Source organism: Acartia tonsa, chromosome 3 (assembly GCF_053477335.1).
Source record: "Acartia tonsa isolate MP-2025a chromosome 3, ASM5347733v1, whole genome shotgun sequence".
NCBI lineage: Eukaryota > Metazoa > Arthropoda > Copepoda > Calanoida > Acartiidae > Acartia > Acartia tonsa.
In genome coordinates this window covers 30049014-30069837 of record NC_137262.1, presented here as the reverse complement: position 1 = coordinate 30069837, position 20824 = coordinate 30049014, and the positions used below count along the sequence as shown (strand labels likewise).

Below are 20824 nucleotides of genomic sequence, written 5' to 3'. Positions count from 1 at the left end.
AAAATATAGAAACAAAACAAATAATTAATATAAAAATACAATAAGAAAGAAATTATAAATAATTTATAACATTAAATGGTATTATAATGTATAACTGTCCAATAAGATCTATTAACTATTAAACTATTCTCCTTTACTATGAAGCTTTATAAGCTTTCTAAGAGCAATGCAGCATAAATACTACACATCCAAATTCTTGAGAAAAAATCAAAATTTTCACCAATTTAACCTAGTATCATACTGTTTATTTTAACCTTTTCTGCAATTTGGGTAAGTCCGTACATCCGCCAATTTAAAACTTTGCATGATGATTGTCCATGTTCGTTTGACCGTCTAATTTAATTCGAGGTTTGCTGTAATATTTTGATTTATTATAAATAATACATAGCCATTATTAAGGGTAAAGGGAATTGAAATAGACCGCTTCCTTGTTCTAAAATAATTTCTTAAAGATTATCCTTATCCCTGGTCAAGCGTATGAGAACTTTCCTCTACACTATCTTGGTATCAACCTCCAGGGATAAATGGATAAAACAATTTGTAAGAAATCATACTGTTCTTTAATCCTATTATATAAAGTAGTATGTTCTTTTCTGAAGCTTAAGACTTCGATAACTACAAAAATGATTGAGTTCTCCCTTTCAGGAATCTTAAGAGACGTCTCAGGATGGTTTTAGGCTATTTTTCTTACCACTATTACCTCTTTAAAGATAGAGTCCCTGGATGCATCCATTAGTACAATTGATTGGGAGAAGATTGGAGTGGAAATAAAAAAATCTTCCATTATCCTCCAACTCCCAGATTTTCCCCTTAGGCATAGACAAAGAAAATCAAGATGGAGATAGAAATTTCAAATTTTTCTGACCAAAATTTCATCTTTGAATATATTCTCATTGGAAATATATGTTTATATCTAACAGCAAAACAGGAAAAAAAACTATAATAACGAATTTTTTAAGCAGGCACATAAATCAATCAATCCTTGGCAACTTATAAAGATATTAGTTACTTTATTAACTCGAATTATATCTAAAAATTAAGAAAAACAGTAGATTTGTGTCAAAATTTATAATATTTTTATAGAATAGTAAAAAGAAAATTTTTTTGTTGTGATATTAGTTGAAACTTCATTTTTTGTTACAGAAAATTAAAAAATTAAATGGTATTAAGAGTTTTTTTTTTCGAAACGATTAGAAAATTTATTACTTTTAATTAATTAATAATTAATATTTTTTTTGGTTAAAAAGTTTGGACACTCGTATTGTCTTTACAAATTATAATTGATTCTTACATACCTTTCCTGATGTTACATCATTAATTAAGCAATCTTTGGTGGAGTAGCTTCTCTATAATTGGGTAAGAATATACATCTATCTGTTTTAGGTTGTATTAAGTAGTAAGGTTTTTGTATAGCTATTAAACCGATTGAGTTCTCAATTTCAGTGAATCTTCACATACAAGGTCTTAAAATGTCTTAAATGGTTAAATTTTAGATAAAGATTTAGATATATATCTTGGTATGGTATTAAGCTATTTTTAAGTTTAATCCTTCCCCTTCAAATACGGAGCACCTAGATGCAGCCTTTAGTATAATATAAATTGACTTTAACTTGCTTTGTTTAAAAAAATATATTTGTTTGCGTAAATTTAAAAAAAAGATTATTTATTGTTTTGTTGACAACTCTTGCCAAAAATACTTGCTTGTAAACTTACTTCATCGGTAACATTTAGGTTATTTGTTCTTTATCTAATGTAAAAGTTTACGTTTTTCTATTAAGATGTTGTTAGTGAGCTGTTGCTGCACTACTTCTGGAAATATTTATCCTTATAAACTTTCATGGATACAATATGGAAATATCTGATAAATTTGTCCATTCAAATCTTTAACATCTATTTTAGATAATTACATTCAAGTTTTATTTCATACATTTGTAGAGTTCTCTTATAGCTATCTGAGTACTTTGTATATATAGAAAATAGCCTAAAACCTGTCCCAAATAAATGATGTAAAAATACATAAAAATTTAGATAATCATGAGATATCAAGTATGGCATTAACTAAAGCCAAGATAAACAAATCAAACAGACAAACGAACATTAACAAACATATAGTGACTACTACTTTAATATTAAAAGAACATAATATCATTTCAAAATCGGAACAAAAATATGTGTAAATATGTCAATTATTAGTTTAAATACAGAATATAAGATTGCAACTTATAGATTATTTTTGAAGCTCCGCTTTAAAAATTGAGATACCTGGTCTAATACATGGTGCCTTTATTTCTAATTTATACCTCTAATTGTATCAGGAATCATAGTGCAAGACTTGAAAGCGATAAGACAATTCTAATATGCCCATATTAACGATCATAGCAATCCGTTAGGGAGTGACCCTAATTATTAAAAGCTCCGCTTTTGATTGCTGTAAAATATTTTTAGTCAATAAGATTTTATACCAATCTGCTGAATCTATTTTAAAAACCTACATTGTCTATGGTGATCAGTTCGTATTTGTATTTTAATCCCATGATCACACCGATCCAGAAATCCGAGACTCACGTCTCCCTCGTATTGATGATAGGCTAATTCAGGGTCTAATTTGTACCATGTGGTTTTTGAGTTTTTTTTCCGAATTAAAGAAATATTACAATCGGCATCGCCCCTATAGCATTAAGGGCTTGGCATTTAAAGGGGCAAAGAGGGGCTGCTAGAAAAACAGCTTTAAACCATGCATGTCTTAAATCTGAAAATGAAATAGTCTGAAACAACCACGGGACTCATGTAAAGCCTACTTAAAATAGTCATCCCAATCAGTTCAATAGTTATTGAGATCCTAAGCTTCAGACAAAAAAACCTCAATACTTTATATAATAGGATTAGTTTAAATGTACAAAACAAAGTTATTTTAAAACAAAAAAATAATTCACCTCTATGTCAGGCAATATTTAAGTGGTTATTTGTTTTGTACTTTTAAAACTCGTGTACATTCTCGGTAACTGGTTATCTGTAACACTCCTACATTCTTAGTTCTACTTTTATCCTATGTTTCAAGGTAACAATGGTAGGACAACAAGAAATTAATTTATCATTTTCCAATTTCTTTTCTGTTATTGTATCTTTGTGAAGATTGCGAAAGCATAAAAAGCATCTAAATTGATACGACATTGGCCGATAAATTGATGTGATGATACACAAAATTACATCCTCTTTAGATTTAAACTTGTGGTTGAAACTGTTGGATTCTAAAATTAATGGACCGAAATTCAATAAATGTCCCCAAAGTTGTTAAACTGTTTTTAACCTATTTTTAAAACATATATAAAAAATATACTATGACACCAGTAGAATCAGACTGCAGAGCCTAAATTTGAATTAAATCCCCAATAAACTTTTTTGGGGGGATTTAAATATTAATTTTTACTGTTGCCGTGATCATTTTGACCGAAGCAAAAGGTTTTTTTTTTATTTGGGTAAAATTCGTAGCTTTTAGAGTGCTTTGCTTCATAAATATTGTATTCTGGTATAGAGTAAAATTAGGCCTTATGATTTTACTATAAAAATTCACTAAAAAGTTACTTCTTTATAATATATCAACGAATTAACATTAAAATGTTTGTGTTCTCTCACTTATTTTAAAAACATAAAAAATGGCTGTAAAGGGTTAAATGACAACAAATGTTTATGCAATACAACAAATTTATTTTTGTCACATATACAAATGCGTTATAAAATAATATTATTCAAACTTATTTTTTAAAATAATTTTAAAAAGAATGTATCTTTTATGTGTATGGTTTTCATTCTTTTCATTTTAATTAAATAAAAATTATTTAACTACATTGGAAATAAGTCACTTTGTGAAAACACTCTTTTTTTGAATTGTTAGGAATTGAAATAAAACAAGACATCTTATTGGTTAGATTTCAGAATTATTTGTTTTATTGTAAATGTTAGATTTTTCAATGAAATTAATTGTTTTGGAAAAAAAAAATATTTCCAATGAACAGAGTAATGTTTTTTTTATTGTATCAATATAAAGTGAATTATATAAAAATGTTCTGTAAGCCACAATATTACCTGAAGTAAAAAAAGAGCTTTTGCTTCGGTCAAAATGATTACAGCAACACTAAAAATTAATTTTTAAATCCCCCCAAAAAAGTTTATTGGAGACTTAATTCAAATTTGGGCTCTGCAGTCTGATTCTATAGGTGTCCTAGTATATTTTTGACCCCCCATTCAAAAATAGGTTAAAAACAGTTTAAGCCAATAAATAAGAAAACGTTATCATAAAACTCTGGGAACAACTGTAATAAACAGCCTAATATCCCCCCTCTCCCTGATTTTTACTAGCATTTCTATTATCTAGTTTAATATGGAATTAAGTGTCATAATCATAAAAATAAAGTTTGCAGACCTTGTTCTTTCATCATTCTTCTTGTCATAATTAAGATTCATATCAAATCTTAAACCTAGTTTTTCTCATATCTCGTCAGAGGTCAAGTAAACCGTGTATTTGCCAAAAAAAAACATTTCATTAAAAAACTATTGCCACTAAGAATTCTGCTTGTTATTAAGAATGGTTCCTTAAATAATTATTGGTTCACTATCGGCTATTTTTTCTAGGGGTGATTTCTCTTGAGGGGGTGGAGGTATCTTCCCCCAAAATAGTAAAAAATCTTCATTTGACCTATAAGAATCTTCAATATAAAGGAAAACCATTGAAGTGGTGTATACGCATAAACCTCCTTTTAACTTTTTCAGACCATTTTGTGAAACCTTTTATCCTGGCTCATATAAAAGTTTATAACACCTAGTTGCTTGCTTGTAAATTATACCCCTTCTTTATAGCCGTGTCAGTACATTTAAAAAATTTGACCATGAAAAGTTATATATTATTGTACCGTATTATAGTAAGTTTTCCACGGAGAGAAAAGGCAGAAAAAAAGGGATTTGTGTTTTGTTGTACCCGTGTGACTGAAGGCCAGAGGCATCAAATGAGGGATTAATTCTATGTTTTTTTGTTTTTTTTTCGTGGAATTGTCTGAAATACGATACAATACATGATTTTTTCAGTATGGCTAAGCACCGGTTTTATTCAAGCAGAAATGAACCGTATTCGGAGCCAAGCAAAAAAATTAATCATTTCATGATTTTTTATATAAAAAGACAAAGGAGATTGTTGTATATTATTATCACTAGAGTTGGGCTCGATATAATTATCTCGCTATTGGCTAGGTTTATTCAATGTTTTATTTACTTTCTTTTGGTTATCTGAATTCTGACTATTAACATTATTCTTCCTTTAACTTCTCCCTGACGATTTCTTTCTTTAAACTAATTTAGCATCTTAATATTTTTTATTTCAATTTATCGTCCTAAAAGGGTTAAAATGTTTAGTTAACTGTTAAATTTTAGTTCAATATCTGACCACATTACTCACGAATCGCTAGTATCAAATTATTTCAAAACTAAGTTTTCTTTTATTTACTATATTATAAATTTAAATTTTCTCTTTTATGAATAGAATTTTAATATTTGAAATCTGCATAAAATTTTAAGGGTTTTTATTAAATTCGTTTTTTATTTAATTCTTTATTTAACGGCGCAAATACGATTTAAGTTAATTTATTTTGACCAATAGGAAAGCTAGATTGAAACCTACCCACGCTCTAATTGGTTGAATGATGTACGACACTTAAGCTTCTCCAATTAGAGCGCAGATAGTTTTCAATCCACCAATCACAGATGTCAAAATTAATTAACTTTAATCGTATTTGCGCCTTTAAATAAAGAATTATATAAAAAACGAATTTTATAAAAAACCCTTAAAATTTTATGCAGATTTCAAATCTATTATATTAATTAAAATTCCTTCAAACTTATATAGTCTAATCTATAATTAAATCCTAAGAATGTAAGTATGTCCTTAAACTTTACCTGTAATGAAGCAAGACTGCAACAAATTTATATATCATTTTTTGACTTATTATGTTCTGCCTATTAAGTTACGAATATCGACTGACTGATTTTTGAGATTCGCTATTATGGTTTGTTGTCATCGTTGTTTCTTCTAAAACTTTAAGTTACGTGTGTTTTAAATGATTTATTCTTCTTATTAGACAAATAATAAACAAATTAAACATGATAATTTTACATATTATAAACATATTTATATACATATTAAAACATAATGTTATATTTTGATTTATATTGATATTATATTACTTTTTAAAAAAAGAATGGAGATAGGACGTTATCTAACAACTAAAATATTTTGTATTGTCCTTATATCCCAAAACAAAATCTATAAAATTAGTTACTAAACTGTAATTTAATCCGATGGAATTAAGTAGTTTTATGGTAAATTGTGCTAACAGTAAAGTTTGTGAGAAAAAAGTTATCCTCATTCCATCTTATAATACATTCTTCCTTGCTTGCTTTTGCTACCAGTATAAGTAAAGTTATTTGTGTGAAGTCATCCCTTTTAAAACATTCATAATAAATATTGAATAAATAAAAATTTTCTTTTAGAAAGATATATTCAGGACATTCATTATTATATATTTTATCCAAAAATGTGGCAATACAATGAGCGAAATATTTTGCAAACTTGCATTCAAAAATTGCATGCTCACTGTCATTTATAACTTTGCATGATTTGCATAAATTGCTTTCAATAATATTCCATTTAAAAAGTTTGTTAGAGCTTACTATACTTAAACGCTTTGTACATAATTACATAAATAAAATGCTTAACAGTGATCTTAAGGGATAAGACAATCAAAAAAAAAATTATGGTTACCTCCAATCATAAAAACAAAATTACACCTCATGAATATTAATGTTATTGGTATGAAAGCAATGAGAGTTTGTACAAACCAATCAAAGTACTCATCGTTCTTAATCCAGCGAGTGATAAGACTGGGATTGTTTTAGGCTATTTTTCTATCCCAAACCTCCTCCTTCGAAAAAGAATAGGAGCAAAGCCGTTATTAAGATATAAATGTTCACTAAAATTGTAGTTGTAATAATTCTATTATTCTTTTGAAACAAAATTAATTTTATCTCGTCAAAATCCCAGAGCCCAGTCAGAAACTCAAGTTTCTGTACAGATATATTAAAGTGACTCTATATAAGCGGCTGTGTTATTAGCATCTAGACAAATCAAGCAAATTATATTAAATAATGTAAATATAATATAAGGAAGGGTAATAGTTTTTCGCATGTTTGTGTTTTACCATAGTTCAGGTTAGGTTAGATTATTTTTGGTACAGGGTAGCCCCGCATGGATAGGACAATGTAATTATAAACCCAGCAGAGTTAGGGCCTTAAAGCTACGACAACCCCTCCTTTTTAATTTGTAACATTTAATATGGAAGGGAGGGGGGTTATGATCGATTATATCTTTCGAGGGAAGGCACTCATACTTTTAAGTTTAGGAAGTGATGTTCTGATTATGGTACAAGGCCTGGTGTAATGGCTAATGAAGACTGTTCTTACAACCTTGCTGATGATCAGTCTTGTGTCAACACAAGCTTTGAGGATGGGGACAAGGGTCCTGTTGTCTTTGTAAGTTCTCATTTTAAGTATTTCATCCAAAAGCCTATAAAATTTCTTAGGCTAGCCTAGGAGTTAGGCTTACATATTCCTCTATATCTATAAAAGGCTAAGAAACCCCTATTGTCTTTGTCATGAATAAAAGAAAATCTAATTTTTGGGTAAAGTTTCAATTTCAATATTTTTTGGACAACAAAAAATAATCATAAACACTAGAGAATGACAAAACATATGATAATACTAAACTTACTTAGTATGGATATGATAAAAAATCATTAAGTGTAGAAGAGAACATTTAATTTTGAAGTCAAAGTAAGATTCTTTGTAAATTAATTCTTTAAAACTTTATAATGAACTTATTCTATAAATGTTTCTGTAACAATTCTGCAAAATACCTAACTTTTTAATTTAATAAATTATTTACAGAATGAGTGGGGAACCCCAGTTATCCAGAAGATTGAGAACAGATGGGTTCAGGTATAATAATTAAGTTGTATGTCTGGTGGTTGATGGGTATTGAGTTATAGGGTTCTCTGAGAGGTGGGGTGGGGTTTTTAGTTCTATGCAAGGAAATAATATACCCCCTTACCTAATAATTTAAATTTTACCCTTTTCTAATAACCGCTGAAAATTTGCCATGCAGTGCGTTTACGGAAACTAAACATACTGAAAACATTTTAAAGATGACTAGTGACTGCGCCTCTGGCATGAATGTAGAGGAAGGAGGAAAAAAAAAATAAAAACAACCTAAGACTTAAAAATAAAACCATAAAACTGGCTTGAAACCTTTATGAATCATCCCTAAAGACGATTAGCAAGATCTTAACGGACAAAAACAAAAAAGGGAACAGGTGGCAATGATATTGACAGATCCTAAAAGGAATTATCAATTTAGGTTGGTCATGTTGGCAACCTGGTCTCAGCTCTAGGTTATTAACTACTAATTTAGGTTGGTCATGTTGGCAACCTGGTCTCAGCTCAAGGTTATTAATTACTTATTTAGGTTGGTCATGTTGGCAACGTGGTGTCAGCTCAAGGAGATCCCTTCCTGATGACAAGAACAGACATGAACCTGGCTTGGATCATGGAAACCACTGGAATTCAATATTAAGTGAAGAAGTGTGTCGAAACTTATCTATGGATTCAACATTTTGATTAAGATAATGTAAAGATATACCATGAAACCTTTATAAAATGAAGAATAGTTGAATATATCTTTTATATGTTTGAATATATTGTTTAATAAAATCTGATTAAAGTTTAAATATTAGTAGCTGGAAAGGAAATATATAAAAAATGGCTTAAATACAAACAGATCATAAATCCGCCAAAGTTTAATTTATTAAAATTGATGTATAAATATGATAAAATAGCATAAATACAAGATATTTAATAGTAATTTAATAACGTTTATAGACTTCATGATAGAGATGCTTTTGATATCGATAGTACGATTCTAACGTCCTAAATATAAGAGTTATCCTTTATGGATGGATGTACAGTCGAAATAATTATACTTGTAGTAAAGCTCTACTTTTATGTTCACTAAAGTATTATAATTACTAATGGCAACGTCTAAATTTTTATTTAAAGCTTATGTCTTAATTTAAAAAATTTGTAGTTAGGGTAATACTTTCATTAAGGCCAGTTTTCTAAAATTATGAGTTTAGGGTATATATGAAGCTCATGTGAAAAGCAGAACTCAATATGTCCAAATGTTTCAACCATCAATTTTAATCTACAGAAGGGGTATTTTGTGTAACACCATTGGTGTTGTATATCAATTTATCGGCCATTGCCTTATTTTTTTATTGATGCTTGTTTTTAGTTAGGGGAAAAAAAGTGGTCCTCTCAATATATTTATTATTATAAAAGTTATAAATAAAAGGGGGGGGGGGGGTGGGGGAGACGGAGATCTGTGTTCCCAAAAAAGGGTTGAATGAAAACAACCCATTGTGCCATAGTGGATATTACTATTATCAAAGAAGAAACTATGGATTTAGTGCAAACATCCTACAAATATATCTAAAGGTCAATTTGCACAAAAAAATCCTTTTATTACAGTGCAGTGTGTTAAAAATAACTGTAGAGCAATATATTTGGTGTCAAAGCAAAGTCAAAGTAAGATTTTGTTTAGTACATATTCTGTTATACATATTGGTTTTTCTTGACTTAAAAATATTTGTAATAGTTATTTATTGCATTGTATTATAAACAGCTTTCCGAGGACACTAAAATAAAAATTTATAAGATTAAAACCGACCCCGGGCTAGCAAAACGGGCATTATTTTTTGATTGTTATTTTGTCTGTAATAGAATACTATACCTGATTTTTCAGAATGGCTGAGAACCGGTTCTTATCGAGCGAATATTAATCGGTTTCGTAGCGATACTGAAAAAAGTATTATTCCATAAAATATAGAAAACAAAGAGATTTTGGGCTACCCAACCTGTAAAAAATTCGTCATTAATTAACATTTTTTATCTTATACTAAGTGTTAGATAAGGAATTATTACTTATTGATTTTTAATAATATTAGCATTCAGTTTCCTTTATATATTCGACAATGATACTCTTAAAGTGTAATATAGGTATCTTTATGTTATTAAAGAACAATTTTATAAATTTCAGCACAATGAAAACGGTTAAGGAGATTTTTTGCGTTTTAATATCAAGAAAAGTTTCCCATGAGTGATTGTGAATGTATCAAAACAGTTCTAAATTGGAAATCTAATAAATAAAGAAAACTAAGCTTTTCTCCAATTTGGACCGGTCCGTCTACCTGTCCGTTACAGTTAGATATAATTTAGATTGCGTAGCATCTTTACAATAAAATACTAATAAGCATGTATATCCCTAAACAGTATCCTGTATTTATGCAATTTGGCAACAAATTTAGTTTACACTTATAGATTAACATTTTTCTTATTAAGTTTTGGCACTCAACAAGTGTTAATGTTCGTTTCGTACATTTTGATTTTAAAGCTTCGCTTTTATGGATGTTTTCATCTTTGTTTTTATCTATGACCAATACCATGCTAAATATTAAGGAGCTCTTCTATTCTGTATTCTATTGGCCCAAGCTCATGGGAAATCCACCCTGACAAACAATGGATATGAAGATCTCGTTGTGGCCATTTCTCCAGATATTCCACAGGACAACTCTATCATTGACAATATAAAGGTAAGCTTGAGATTTAACTTAAATCAAGTCTTGATCAGTTAATGCCTCCCCCCCCCCCCCTAAAAAAAAATAAGATATGTGATGAGGAATATTAATAAGGAATGAAAATTAACGGAAAATTGATGTGGGGTGGTTTCTACACTCATGTTAAAGTTATTACATTCACGAGTGGAAAGACCACTATTTGATCAATCTTTCCAGAGCTCGATCTTTAAATCATTTTAATGGTGATTTAAAGATCGAGCTCAGATGATATATTTGATGATCCCATGTTTTTCATTACTATGTTTTTTTACGCATCAAACCATGCGGTGTCCTAACCTAACTTAACTTAGCCTAAACCACTAATACGATTGATTTTTGTATTTATGTTTTCATAAAGATATTAGTTTTACATATTTAATATTTTACTGAGTCAGGTTTTAGTTTATTTTGCTTGAATGTGTGGGGGCGTAAATTAGCCCCTTTGATTCCAAATTTACTTATTTTCCTAAAAAGAGGAAACTAAAGCATACATTTATCTCTTTTAATGTACAAATTAAAGTAGTTTATCAAATGTTTTCTTATAATTGCTAATATTTTTGTCTGTGGGTTAAGATAAAAGAAATTGAAACGTTATTCAAACGCTTTGTTGCTAACATGGACATCACTTAATGGTCAGTTCGTTCATCCAGTAGGAGGGTTGAGGTTTGGGTAAAATGGGTGGATGGGGAGAAACATTATTTTAGCCTGCTCCAAATTTCACTTTATTAATGGACATGATAATCTGGTGTAAGATGCATATAATAAGGAATCCCATATTTTTATGTAGTCATTAATGACGGATCTGAGTAAATTTATGTATACAGCAACAAGACAACGTGCTTATCTAAGGTAAAAATTTTAATATTAAATATCTATTTAATTTATCTTTTTAAAATTTTAAAAGCAAATAAACTTAATCAAATAAAAAGTGATACATCCGCCACTTCTAACGGATGTAAATATTATCTCTACATAATGACCTAGGTCTGTTTATTTGTTTTAAATAATTTAGATTGATAATAGGATACTACAGAGTTATAAAATAGCCTTAAAAAATATGCTAATTTAGAAAGTCACTCAAAAATTAGACATGTGACGTCATAAAAATGAGTGATTATCCATCTCTTTTTGGGGGGTTTTATTTCCACTTCTCCTCGCATCGCCCTCATTTTTACGACGTCACATGTCTGATTTTTGAGTGACTTTCTCCATTTTTAAAAATATGTCCCAAGCAAAAATCATTATGAATTAGTTCTTCAACATTGTAGGACAGTGAAAATTTTGTTGCCTAAAACTTGGAAATATGCAACTGATGCGACTGTTGCTGGTGAAAGCTTCCAGGATGCTGAATTCAGGTAGGGTTCATTATTTCCTCTTTGCATTGGTCTTAAGATAAGAGTATATTTTCTTTTGATAAATAGGTATCAAGATTAATTTAAGCAGGGATGCGGATCCAAAGCCACCATATTTAGCTGGAGCAGTTATTTTTAGAGCAGCTCTGGGGGTGGCTAAAAAAATATCTGGAAAAAAAGATTTTTATATTTGATTAAACTTAATGTTTAAATTTGGTATAATCCTCTTAGAAATATTTGTTTTCAATTTTGAAAATTTTTATACCCCGCAGGGTTAGAGCCCCCCTGCAGTAATAGGAGAAAAGCTACTGTAAAAATGTGACGAAGCCCCATACTACGTTTTCATTCATTGATCCAATTTTATTTATGTAACTAGGATTGACACACCAAATTCTGCCTATGGAGACCATCCTTATACACAACAGGTTTTTTAAAAATCTAGTTGTAGTGTACATTTTTATGTAAGGAGTAAAATATGAGTTTTAGTTTTATATATATTTTTTTGCATTAGACATTAAATGAGATATACTAATGTATATGATTGTAGACAACAGATTGTGGGACACCTGGAGATTTTACACATCTGACACCGGATTATGTAAATAATAAACAAGTACTAACATTAAGGTAGGTATTTTTTTCTTCTTAAGAATGAATTTGTACCATAAATTATCTAGTTAAAGGCAAAAAAAGTCCATTTTTCTTTGCAACTTGAATTCTTGCTATTTGGTCATGTGGAAGGTAAATTAACTAAAATATATATCTGTTAATTAAAGTCACCGTCTTCCTGTTAAATTTTTTCTTAAAGGGAGTGTGAACGTAAAAATTTCTCATCTGATTATCAAATCTTAACATTTACTAAGCACATTTCACTACACTGATCAACCAAAAATGTCCTATTCATAAAAATATCCAGAAATAATGCCTTGATTTTATGGTATTTTGAGAGGGAAAAAGGAAAAAACAGGGAAAATCTGAACGTTTTTGTTTCTTATAATGTTTGTAGGGATATTTAACTTGTCATATATAGTTGAAACAATTTACTTACTGTTAAGGATTTATTTTATGCTATAAAATTGCCAATTCGTTTTTTTATAACGTAGTAATTAGGTAATAAAGACATATTTTAAATTCGTATTATTGACAAAAAAATACCTCACTGTCTACAAAGGGTTGAATCTCATAGGTTATATAAAATAATAATATCCTTTTTTATTGTGTTGAACAATAAATAACCCACTTTGGAGAATTAGTATACACTTTTATCAGACTGTTTATAAAGAAATATTGCGTCTTTATTATTTACAAATTTGTAACTAAAGGTGGGCGAGAGATGGGCCATTTAAAGTTAATTGGATACTAATAAAAAACCTGTTTCTGGCTTTGTTATTGTATTTGGTTTTCAATAAAAAAATATTGCTTATTTTATCAATTTCTAAGTAAATATACATTGGATTAAAGCAAGGATTATGTTAAAAGCCAGCTTAACTGTTAGGAAAAATCTAGAACTATGTGAAAAAGTTTAATTTTAGCTATAATGGGAGAAAAAAGCAATTTAATGCACATTTTATATAATACGGAAAATTTCTTCCTTTCCCCGTACCTTATAAAAATCGTCGGAAAAGGCCGTTTTTTAAGCAAACAAAAGCGCGTTTTGCTCTATCTGTGAGATATTATGAATGAGATAATGTTAAGATTTGATATTAAGATGAGAAAAGTTTACGTTCACAGTCCCTTTAAGTAAATATTGAATTAACACCCTTATAGGCCATAGCCTCTTGTGGATAGGGGTGATGAAATTAGTACAAAGTAAAATAGATAATAGTATTCCACTATTCTCAGGGAAAAAACCCTTATGCATGAGTTTGCTAAGTTACGGTGGGGTGTGTTTGAAGAACATGGATACCCAGGAGATGAAAAGTTCCCTATGTTTTACCTGAAAGAAACATGGACAGCTGAAGGACAGACAACTGTAATGAGGCCCAACTTTTGCGTTAATGACAACATTAATGGTTATGAACAGGTATAAAACTATCTCAATTAAAGAGTTGTTTAAGATAATTAATTATTTGATATTTAGGATTTTGTAACTGGAGGAGCATGTGCTCAAGATCCAAGTGGATCAGGACTACCAGATGGTCACTGCATGTTCTATGCTTCACAAGACTCAACTGCTTCTTCATCAATCATGTCTCTTCCATACCTTCAGAGTCAGACTGACTTTTGTGATGATGAGTCAGGTAATAATATGACAGTTCGCTAAGAAATTGCTTTGATTGGTTACAAAAATAAATAATAATTTGCACTAATTTATTCTGTATTTCAGAGAAGAATCTTCATAACTCTGACATTCCAACAAAGCAAAATTTGTACTGTAATGGAAGAAGTACTTGGAGTGTCATTACAGAGAATGCTGATTTCAGTAACAACAATAACCCACCCAAAAATATAACAAACTTGGTGCCTAACTTCATCATTATTGGTGGTCAAGAACAGGTTATTTCCTATGTTATGGTTATGGATGCCAGTAACTCAATGAATACTGCAGGGAGACTTCAGGCTATGAAAGATGCAGCCAATAGATGGATTAGTTATGATGTTGAAGATGGCACAAAGGTTGGAATGTTGCCATTTAATGAATTTCCATTTCCTAACCTTGGATTCGCATTGGCAGAAGTCAATGCAGAGAGTAAGACGATGATGATTGAAAAAATCAGCAAATTAACAACAGCTCTTTACACCTGCATTTGTGATGGACTTGTTGAAGCTGCTGAAAGTTCTATCTATCTTAATAGTATGGAAGGAAATGCAATAATCCTATTAACAGATGGAAAACAGACAAAAAATTGCAAGTATTCTTATGAAGATGCAAAAAAGAAGCTGATTTTAAAGAAGATCAGATTGATAACAATTGCACTTGGAAATAAAGCAGATGACGAAATAGAGGGTCTTGCTGAGGCCACAGGTGGCAAAACATTCTTTGTTGATGATAACAGTGGCCCAGGAGACTTTAGTGATGCCTTTACTGGATCAACAACCTTTCAACCGGCAGATACAATCTCTAACACTGACCAAACTATTTACCAACGAACCTGGGCATATAACACTTCTAATGTGGATTCATTTACAGTTGATGCAAGCCTTGGAAGAAAATTAACCTTTAGAATGGAGGTGAAAAATGGTGACACTTACTGCAATTTTGACATGAAGATCTCTATTATTGATCCTACAAACAACAGAGAAAACATAACCTTTCCATGTTCAAAGTCCAACTATGGCACCTTTATCCTTCAAATACCAGATGATGCCCTTGAGGGGAAATGGGTTTACATAGTGGAATCTGCAAGTCAATATGATTCCATGACCATTAGTGTTACCAGTAGATCAAGAACAAGCAGTACAGATCCAATTCAGACAAAGTGTTGGATCAAGACAGGTGAACAAACACTTGGCAGTGATGTGTACTTAAAGCTAGCAGCTGTTGCTGAAGTTAAGCAGGGAAGTAAACCTGTCATAGGTGCCAGAGTTAGAGCTTACATTACAAGGCCAGGAGATGGTGCTTTAAACCCACCTTCAGAAATTGAACTTCTAGATAATGGATCAGGTACTAGTTTTTTCTATTCTATATTTTGGAATAAATTCTTATATTTCAATAAAGATTTAAAGAGTAATACTATTCTTATACAGGTGCGGATGTTATTTCTAATGACGGGGTCTATTCAAGATATTTTACAAAGTACACAGGTAAATCAGAGGCTCTTATTGTCTTAGAAAATTATGATTCTTCTTGAAATAGTTTTTAATTGAGTTATGAATAGGGGCTGGTAGATACAGTGTTAAATGTGAAGTGGTTGGTGATAGCAATACTCAAATCAATGAAGGCTTTATTGTAAGCAGGTAAATTGTCATGATTTCAATCTTTAGAAACATACCTAATTGATCATTCTAAACTCTATTTATAATATATTCATAATACTTAAAAAGTATGTCTTATGTCAAGCTTTTTTACAGAAAGAACAAGCTGTCTTTACCTGCTAATCCTCAAGCCCCAATATGTTGTGGAAGCAATGCACTCAGTTCTAATCCAACTCTCTCCAGTTCTGGAAACTTTACAAGGTAATATCATTATTCTTATACCAGCGGCTACTCACCTAGCATCTAGGGGAATCTTACATTCTGAATTTGATAGAAAAAAATTGCCTTGGATCTTCCTAATTAGTTAATTAGTTCCCGATCTTAACCAATAAACAATAACCTTAAATCTTTAAACTTTAGAAAAAACTCATTATAACATAACCATCATTATCATCATAACTCTTAACTCTATTCAGATCAGCTATTGGTGGTTCATTTCAAGCAAAAGCTGGAGATTTTCCTACAACTGATAAATTTCCTCCTAACAGAGTTACTGACCTCCAGGTTATAATATATTAAATGATTAATACAATTTAAAACAAACTAAATTATAACAAGTGTTGTTTAAAGAATTACTCACTAATTATGATTTGTTATAACTCCCCAGGTTAGAGATCTTTGTATGAAAGGCCAGATAAGCTTTACAGCTCCTGGAGATGACTTTGACTCTGAAGAACCTGTAACAATGTATACCATCAAATATTCTAAATATCAGGGTAATCTTACTGAGGTAATATAATAACACTATACATCTACATTTGTAAAATAAAGCTTTACTTTGACGGTTAATGTATGTTAACCAGGATATGACAAGCAAACACAAAATCTATAATATTTTAATAAATATTTTAACTTTGTCTAATACCCATAGGAACAATTTGATGCCGCCAATGATGAAAACTTGATTGAGATTACGGAAGAAGATCTTGTGAATGATAGTACTCTCACACCATTGGCTGGTGGTAGTCTTGTCACTCTTAGCCTAAACACAACACTGTTTGAGGTAGAACAGTTATTTAGTATTTATGAGGAGAGGAGAAAAACAAAAGATAAAGTTTTATGTATAATAGCGTGTTTTGATTCGTTAGCTTAAGAATTTTGGGATATTGAATTTTTATTGGTTAGTTCAAAACTTAGAGTGTACAAACGTTTACACCATAATCTATACAAGGAGTAATTTTGTGTATCTATATTGGGAAAGTATAATATTTACCGGCCATTGTCTTATCCCTTTATATACCTTTGCTAAACTACTAATAAATATCTACTAAATATATGCCAAATGACTGTGAAAACGTGTTGATAAATAAATATTTTCAGCAAGGGATAGTGTACAGCTTTGGTATGCGTGCTACAGATGATAAAGGAAACAGAAGTCCCATGTCCAACATAGCTGGGGCTAAATGTACAGTCACTGTACCTTCAGGTTGGTACCATATACATGGATATATTATTACTTGGATCTGACACTAGATTTTCATTTTCTCTAATAAAGTGAAACTTGTAGCGGACTAAAATAACAATATCCCCCTTCCACCCTATACTCTCTCCCATCCCCTCCTACTTGATGAAAGAACTGACCAATAAATAAGTTCCATGTTATCAAGCTAAATTGATGACAATATATCCCACGTATATTCTACTTCCATTGTCCAATATCAAACTTTGCATGATATTAATTCATTTAAAGTATGATGTTTATTTCATATTTCGACATTTAATGCGATATTGACGATTTAGATAACCAGGATTTTAAAACTGCGATTCCTAGGACATTTAGGCACAGGTTCAATAAGCGAAGAATCTTAAATTTCTATAATGAAGTCTATAAACAAGGATATCGAGTATCAATAATTAAACTATTTAACCACATATTCTTAAAATTTTTGTTTCAGTTTTCGAAATAAAACATATTGTTTCTTTGTTATTAAAAGCGAAGTCACACTGTTTGTCAATGTTTTGTCGATAATTTGTTGAGCTTTTATTGATGTACTTATTCATGTTGTAACAAAAATCATAATTTTAGGAGCTACAAAATTGGCGGAGATTCCTATTCTGAGTATTCTTGCTTACATTTTATATGTTTTTATTAAAATATAATTATTCTTATGTGATATTTTTTTAAAAATATTAATTATTTTGATAGACATTTGTAATTTAATTTTATTAAGAAAACAAATGTTTCAATGTAAGTTAATAAAGATGTTCTAATTCATAAAACGAAGGCAATATCTGATGACGTTAAGAGTTTTAGAAAAGCTGTAATGTCTGTCCGTTTGTCTGTCTAGATAATTGTAAAAATATTTCCAATAAAAATTAACAAGAAAAACTAGAAGAAGTATAGTAGTTATAATACTTTAAATTCCTAATAAATCTTGTATTCTTATTTTTACAGCACATACTACCAGTAAAAATTTCTTGATGCTTGTACAGAACAGCTAAGTTTATAAAATTTAGGATCAAATGTCGACATTATTACTATTACATATTATTACTAGCGTTAACGACCCTAGAGGCACTTAAGGTACAGCGAGGGGGGGGGGGGTGAGAGGGGGGTGTTGAAGTTTTTAAATTTCTATTTCAAAGTGCGATTTTTCTCGGGAGGTTGTTGGTACCCTACCCCAAAATAGTTATAAACCTTCTCAGAAACTATAAAAAGCTACATGTTAAAGGAGAACCATATCGGCTAAGGTAAGCGAGATCCTTTTGTACACACAGACATCCAGTTACTATTCTATAAGGATATAAAAAACAGGCCTTGAATTCGTCTGCACCTTAGCAAAATATTAGGAAATAAAGGTGTCTTGTTGATCAATAATGTGTCTGAAGTTGTATTTTTGCAACTATTTGTAGCCCTGCTAATTACATATTACACGCATTATTAGAACTCTTGTATAAATTTTGCAACTGAATATTATAACCACTACAAAAATTCTGCACTGATCTATACACTCTAAAAGCTGAACAAAAATTATAAAATGTTATTTTAAGAGTAATTTAATTTGATACATAGACCTACTCGCGGCTGGGCTCTATATTTGGGGGTTAGAGAAGAGCATTAAAATTTTCCGATCCAACTGAAAGCTTGAATCTAAAAATAAAATGGTTTAAAACCACCCCAAGTAATATTTAAAGTATCCCTAAAATGGTTAAGAAATCTGAAGCGAATAATGAAAGGTTATTTAAATGTTGATAATTTAAAAATGTGAATAAGAATATTTGACAAGGAGTTAAAATAACCTTAAACCAGCCCAGAATCAATACAAAGCTCTCTTAAAAATATACCATTTGGTTCATTAATTACGAGGTCTTTAAAAATCATACATACGCTTATGGGATATATATTACAGAAAATAATTCTTCAAACTTTAAAATTGTAAAATTGTAATTAGTCTAATTTCTATCCTTGCTATAAAAATGTAAATAATTTTTACAGCAAACATTCACGATCTTAAAACCAAAAAATGCTAACAGCCTTTGCACTACAGAATAGTTGTTTTTGTAAAACTGTTTAAAAAATTAACATTTAATTGATCAATTCAATTAAGCTTTGAAGATAAAATATAGAGAAAGACTAAACTACATAACTTTTGTGTCACTTTTGAGGAAGACGATTCCTGTGACGTCATATACATTTCGGAAGAAAAAGGGAAGGGGGGAAGAAAATCTCTTCAAAAGAGATGGGAGAAAAGGAAATCGTCTTCCTCAAAAGGACACAAACGTTATGTAGTTAAGTCTTTCTCTAAAATATATTTTTGAATTCAAGACATGCGTTGTAATGATATGAAATTATCTGCATATTATATAGTAATTTATTTATAATTATGATAAAAAATAGAATTATGGCTTTTTCAAAATCATTGCAAAAACATCCTGCAATAAATTTACAAATGAAGGGAATGAGGACCTAAGTAAAACAAAGCAGATTAAAAATTAGATATATAATCATTCCTTTGATAAAATTTGTTATGATTTCTTGAACAATTTGGCATAATTCTAGAAGCTTCCTAGTATAAAGCAAGCTGAGATTTAGCTGAATCACTTAATGTTATTTGTAGGACAATTTTTACCCGGCCATTTAAAATTTTCTATTTTCAAGAAATCTCTTTTTTTGGATTGCTGATGGTTTCCTTCCACAATATAGTTATAAACCTTTACTGGACCTATGAGAATCTTCATTGTAAAGAAGAACCATAGTTCAGATCATGAACGGGACTGGAAGACATGTAAGGATTAAATGCAGACTTAGATTTATAAAATAATGGAAACTATGAGTCTAATCTAGATAATTTTATTACTCTCCAGTCCTGATTGCAAAAACATTATGCAAAGCCTTATGCAGATTATTTTTTGGTGGATTTTTTCTTCTTCAAACCTACCAGAGAATTTACTTTTTTGGTTAGAAAGTTTATGGTAAAGACACCTTTAATCAAAGACAGGGATTTTTGGTTCTAAAAAATCAATTTATCACAAAAGGAGGAGACATTGGACACTGGTACCCAAAGTTTTATAACCATGTTATCTTTTTCGTTGCCTAAAAATCTTTGGGTACCTTTATTGAAATTTAATTGGATGTCCGAACTTTTCAACCGATAATTTTAATCTACAGAAGGGAACATTTTGTTCATCATCTTGATGGACGTATATATACATTAATCGTCCATTGTCTCATCCCTTAAGATCCCTGCAATTTATGTAGCAGGAAAGACTATGATTTTGCTCAGATTATTGTCTAGAGATTGCAAACATTTTTGCTTAACCAATTCTGTTTAAAAATGAAATCTC

At 30.2% G+C, this 20824-nt stretch overlaps 1 protein-coding gene and 1 long non-coding RNA gene across 2 annotated transcripts; both read left to right on the top strand.

Annotated features, from left to right (window-relative positions):
* The first annotated feature begins 7435 nt into the window (after positions 1-7435).
* On the top strand, positions 7436-8828 carry LOC145315188 (uncharacterized). The gene is made up of 3 exons (XR_013877973.1): positions 7436-7575; positions 7990-8040; positions 8567-8828. It is a non-coding gene; the product is annotated as an uncharacterized LOC145315188 (long non-coding RNA).
* Positions 8829-10114: 1286 nt separating this feature from the next.
* LOC145313876 (calcium-activated chloride channel regulator 1-like) lies at positions 10115-18259 on the top strand. Its single transcript, XM_080153527.1, has 17 exons — positions 10115-10155; positions 10615-10748; positions 11560-11621; positions 12041-12127; positions 12501-12549; positions 12672-12751; positions 13967-14147; positions 14205-14364; positions 14451-15728; positions 15812-15868; positions 15943-16021; positions 16136-16240; positions 16456-16543; positions 16647-16769; positions 16911-17042; positions 17360-17465; positions 18066-18259. The coding sequence occupies exons 1-17, from the start codon at positions 10131-10133 to the stop codon at positions 18137-18139; spliced, it is 2820 nt and encodes a 939-aa protein (XP_080009653.1). The 5' UTR covers positions 10115-10130; the 3' UTR covers positions 18140-18259.
* Positions 18260-20824: the final 2565 nt, after the last annotated feature.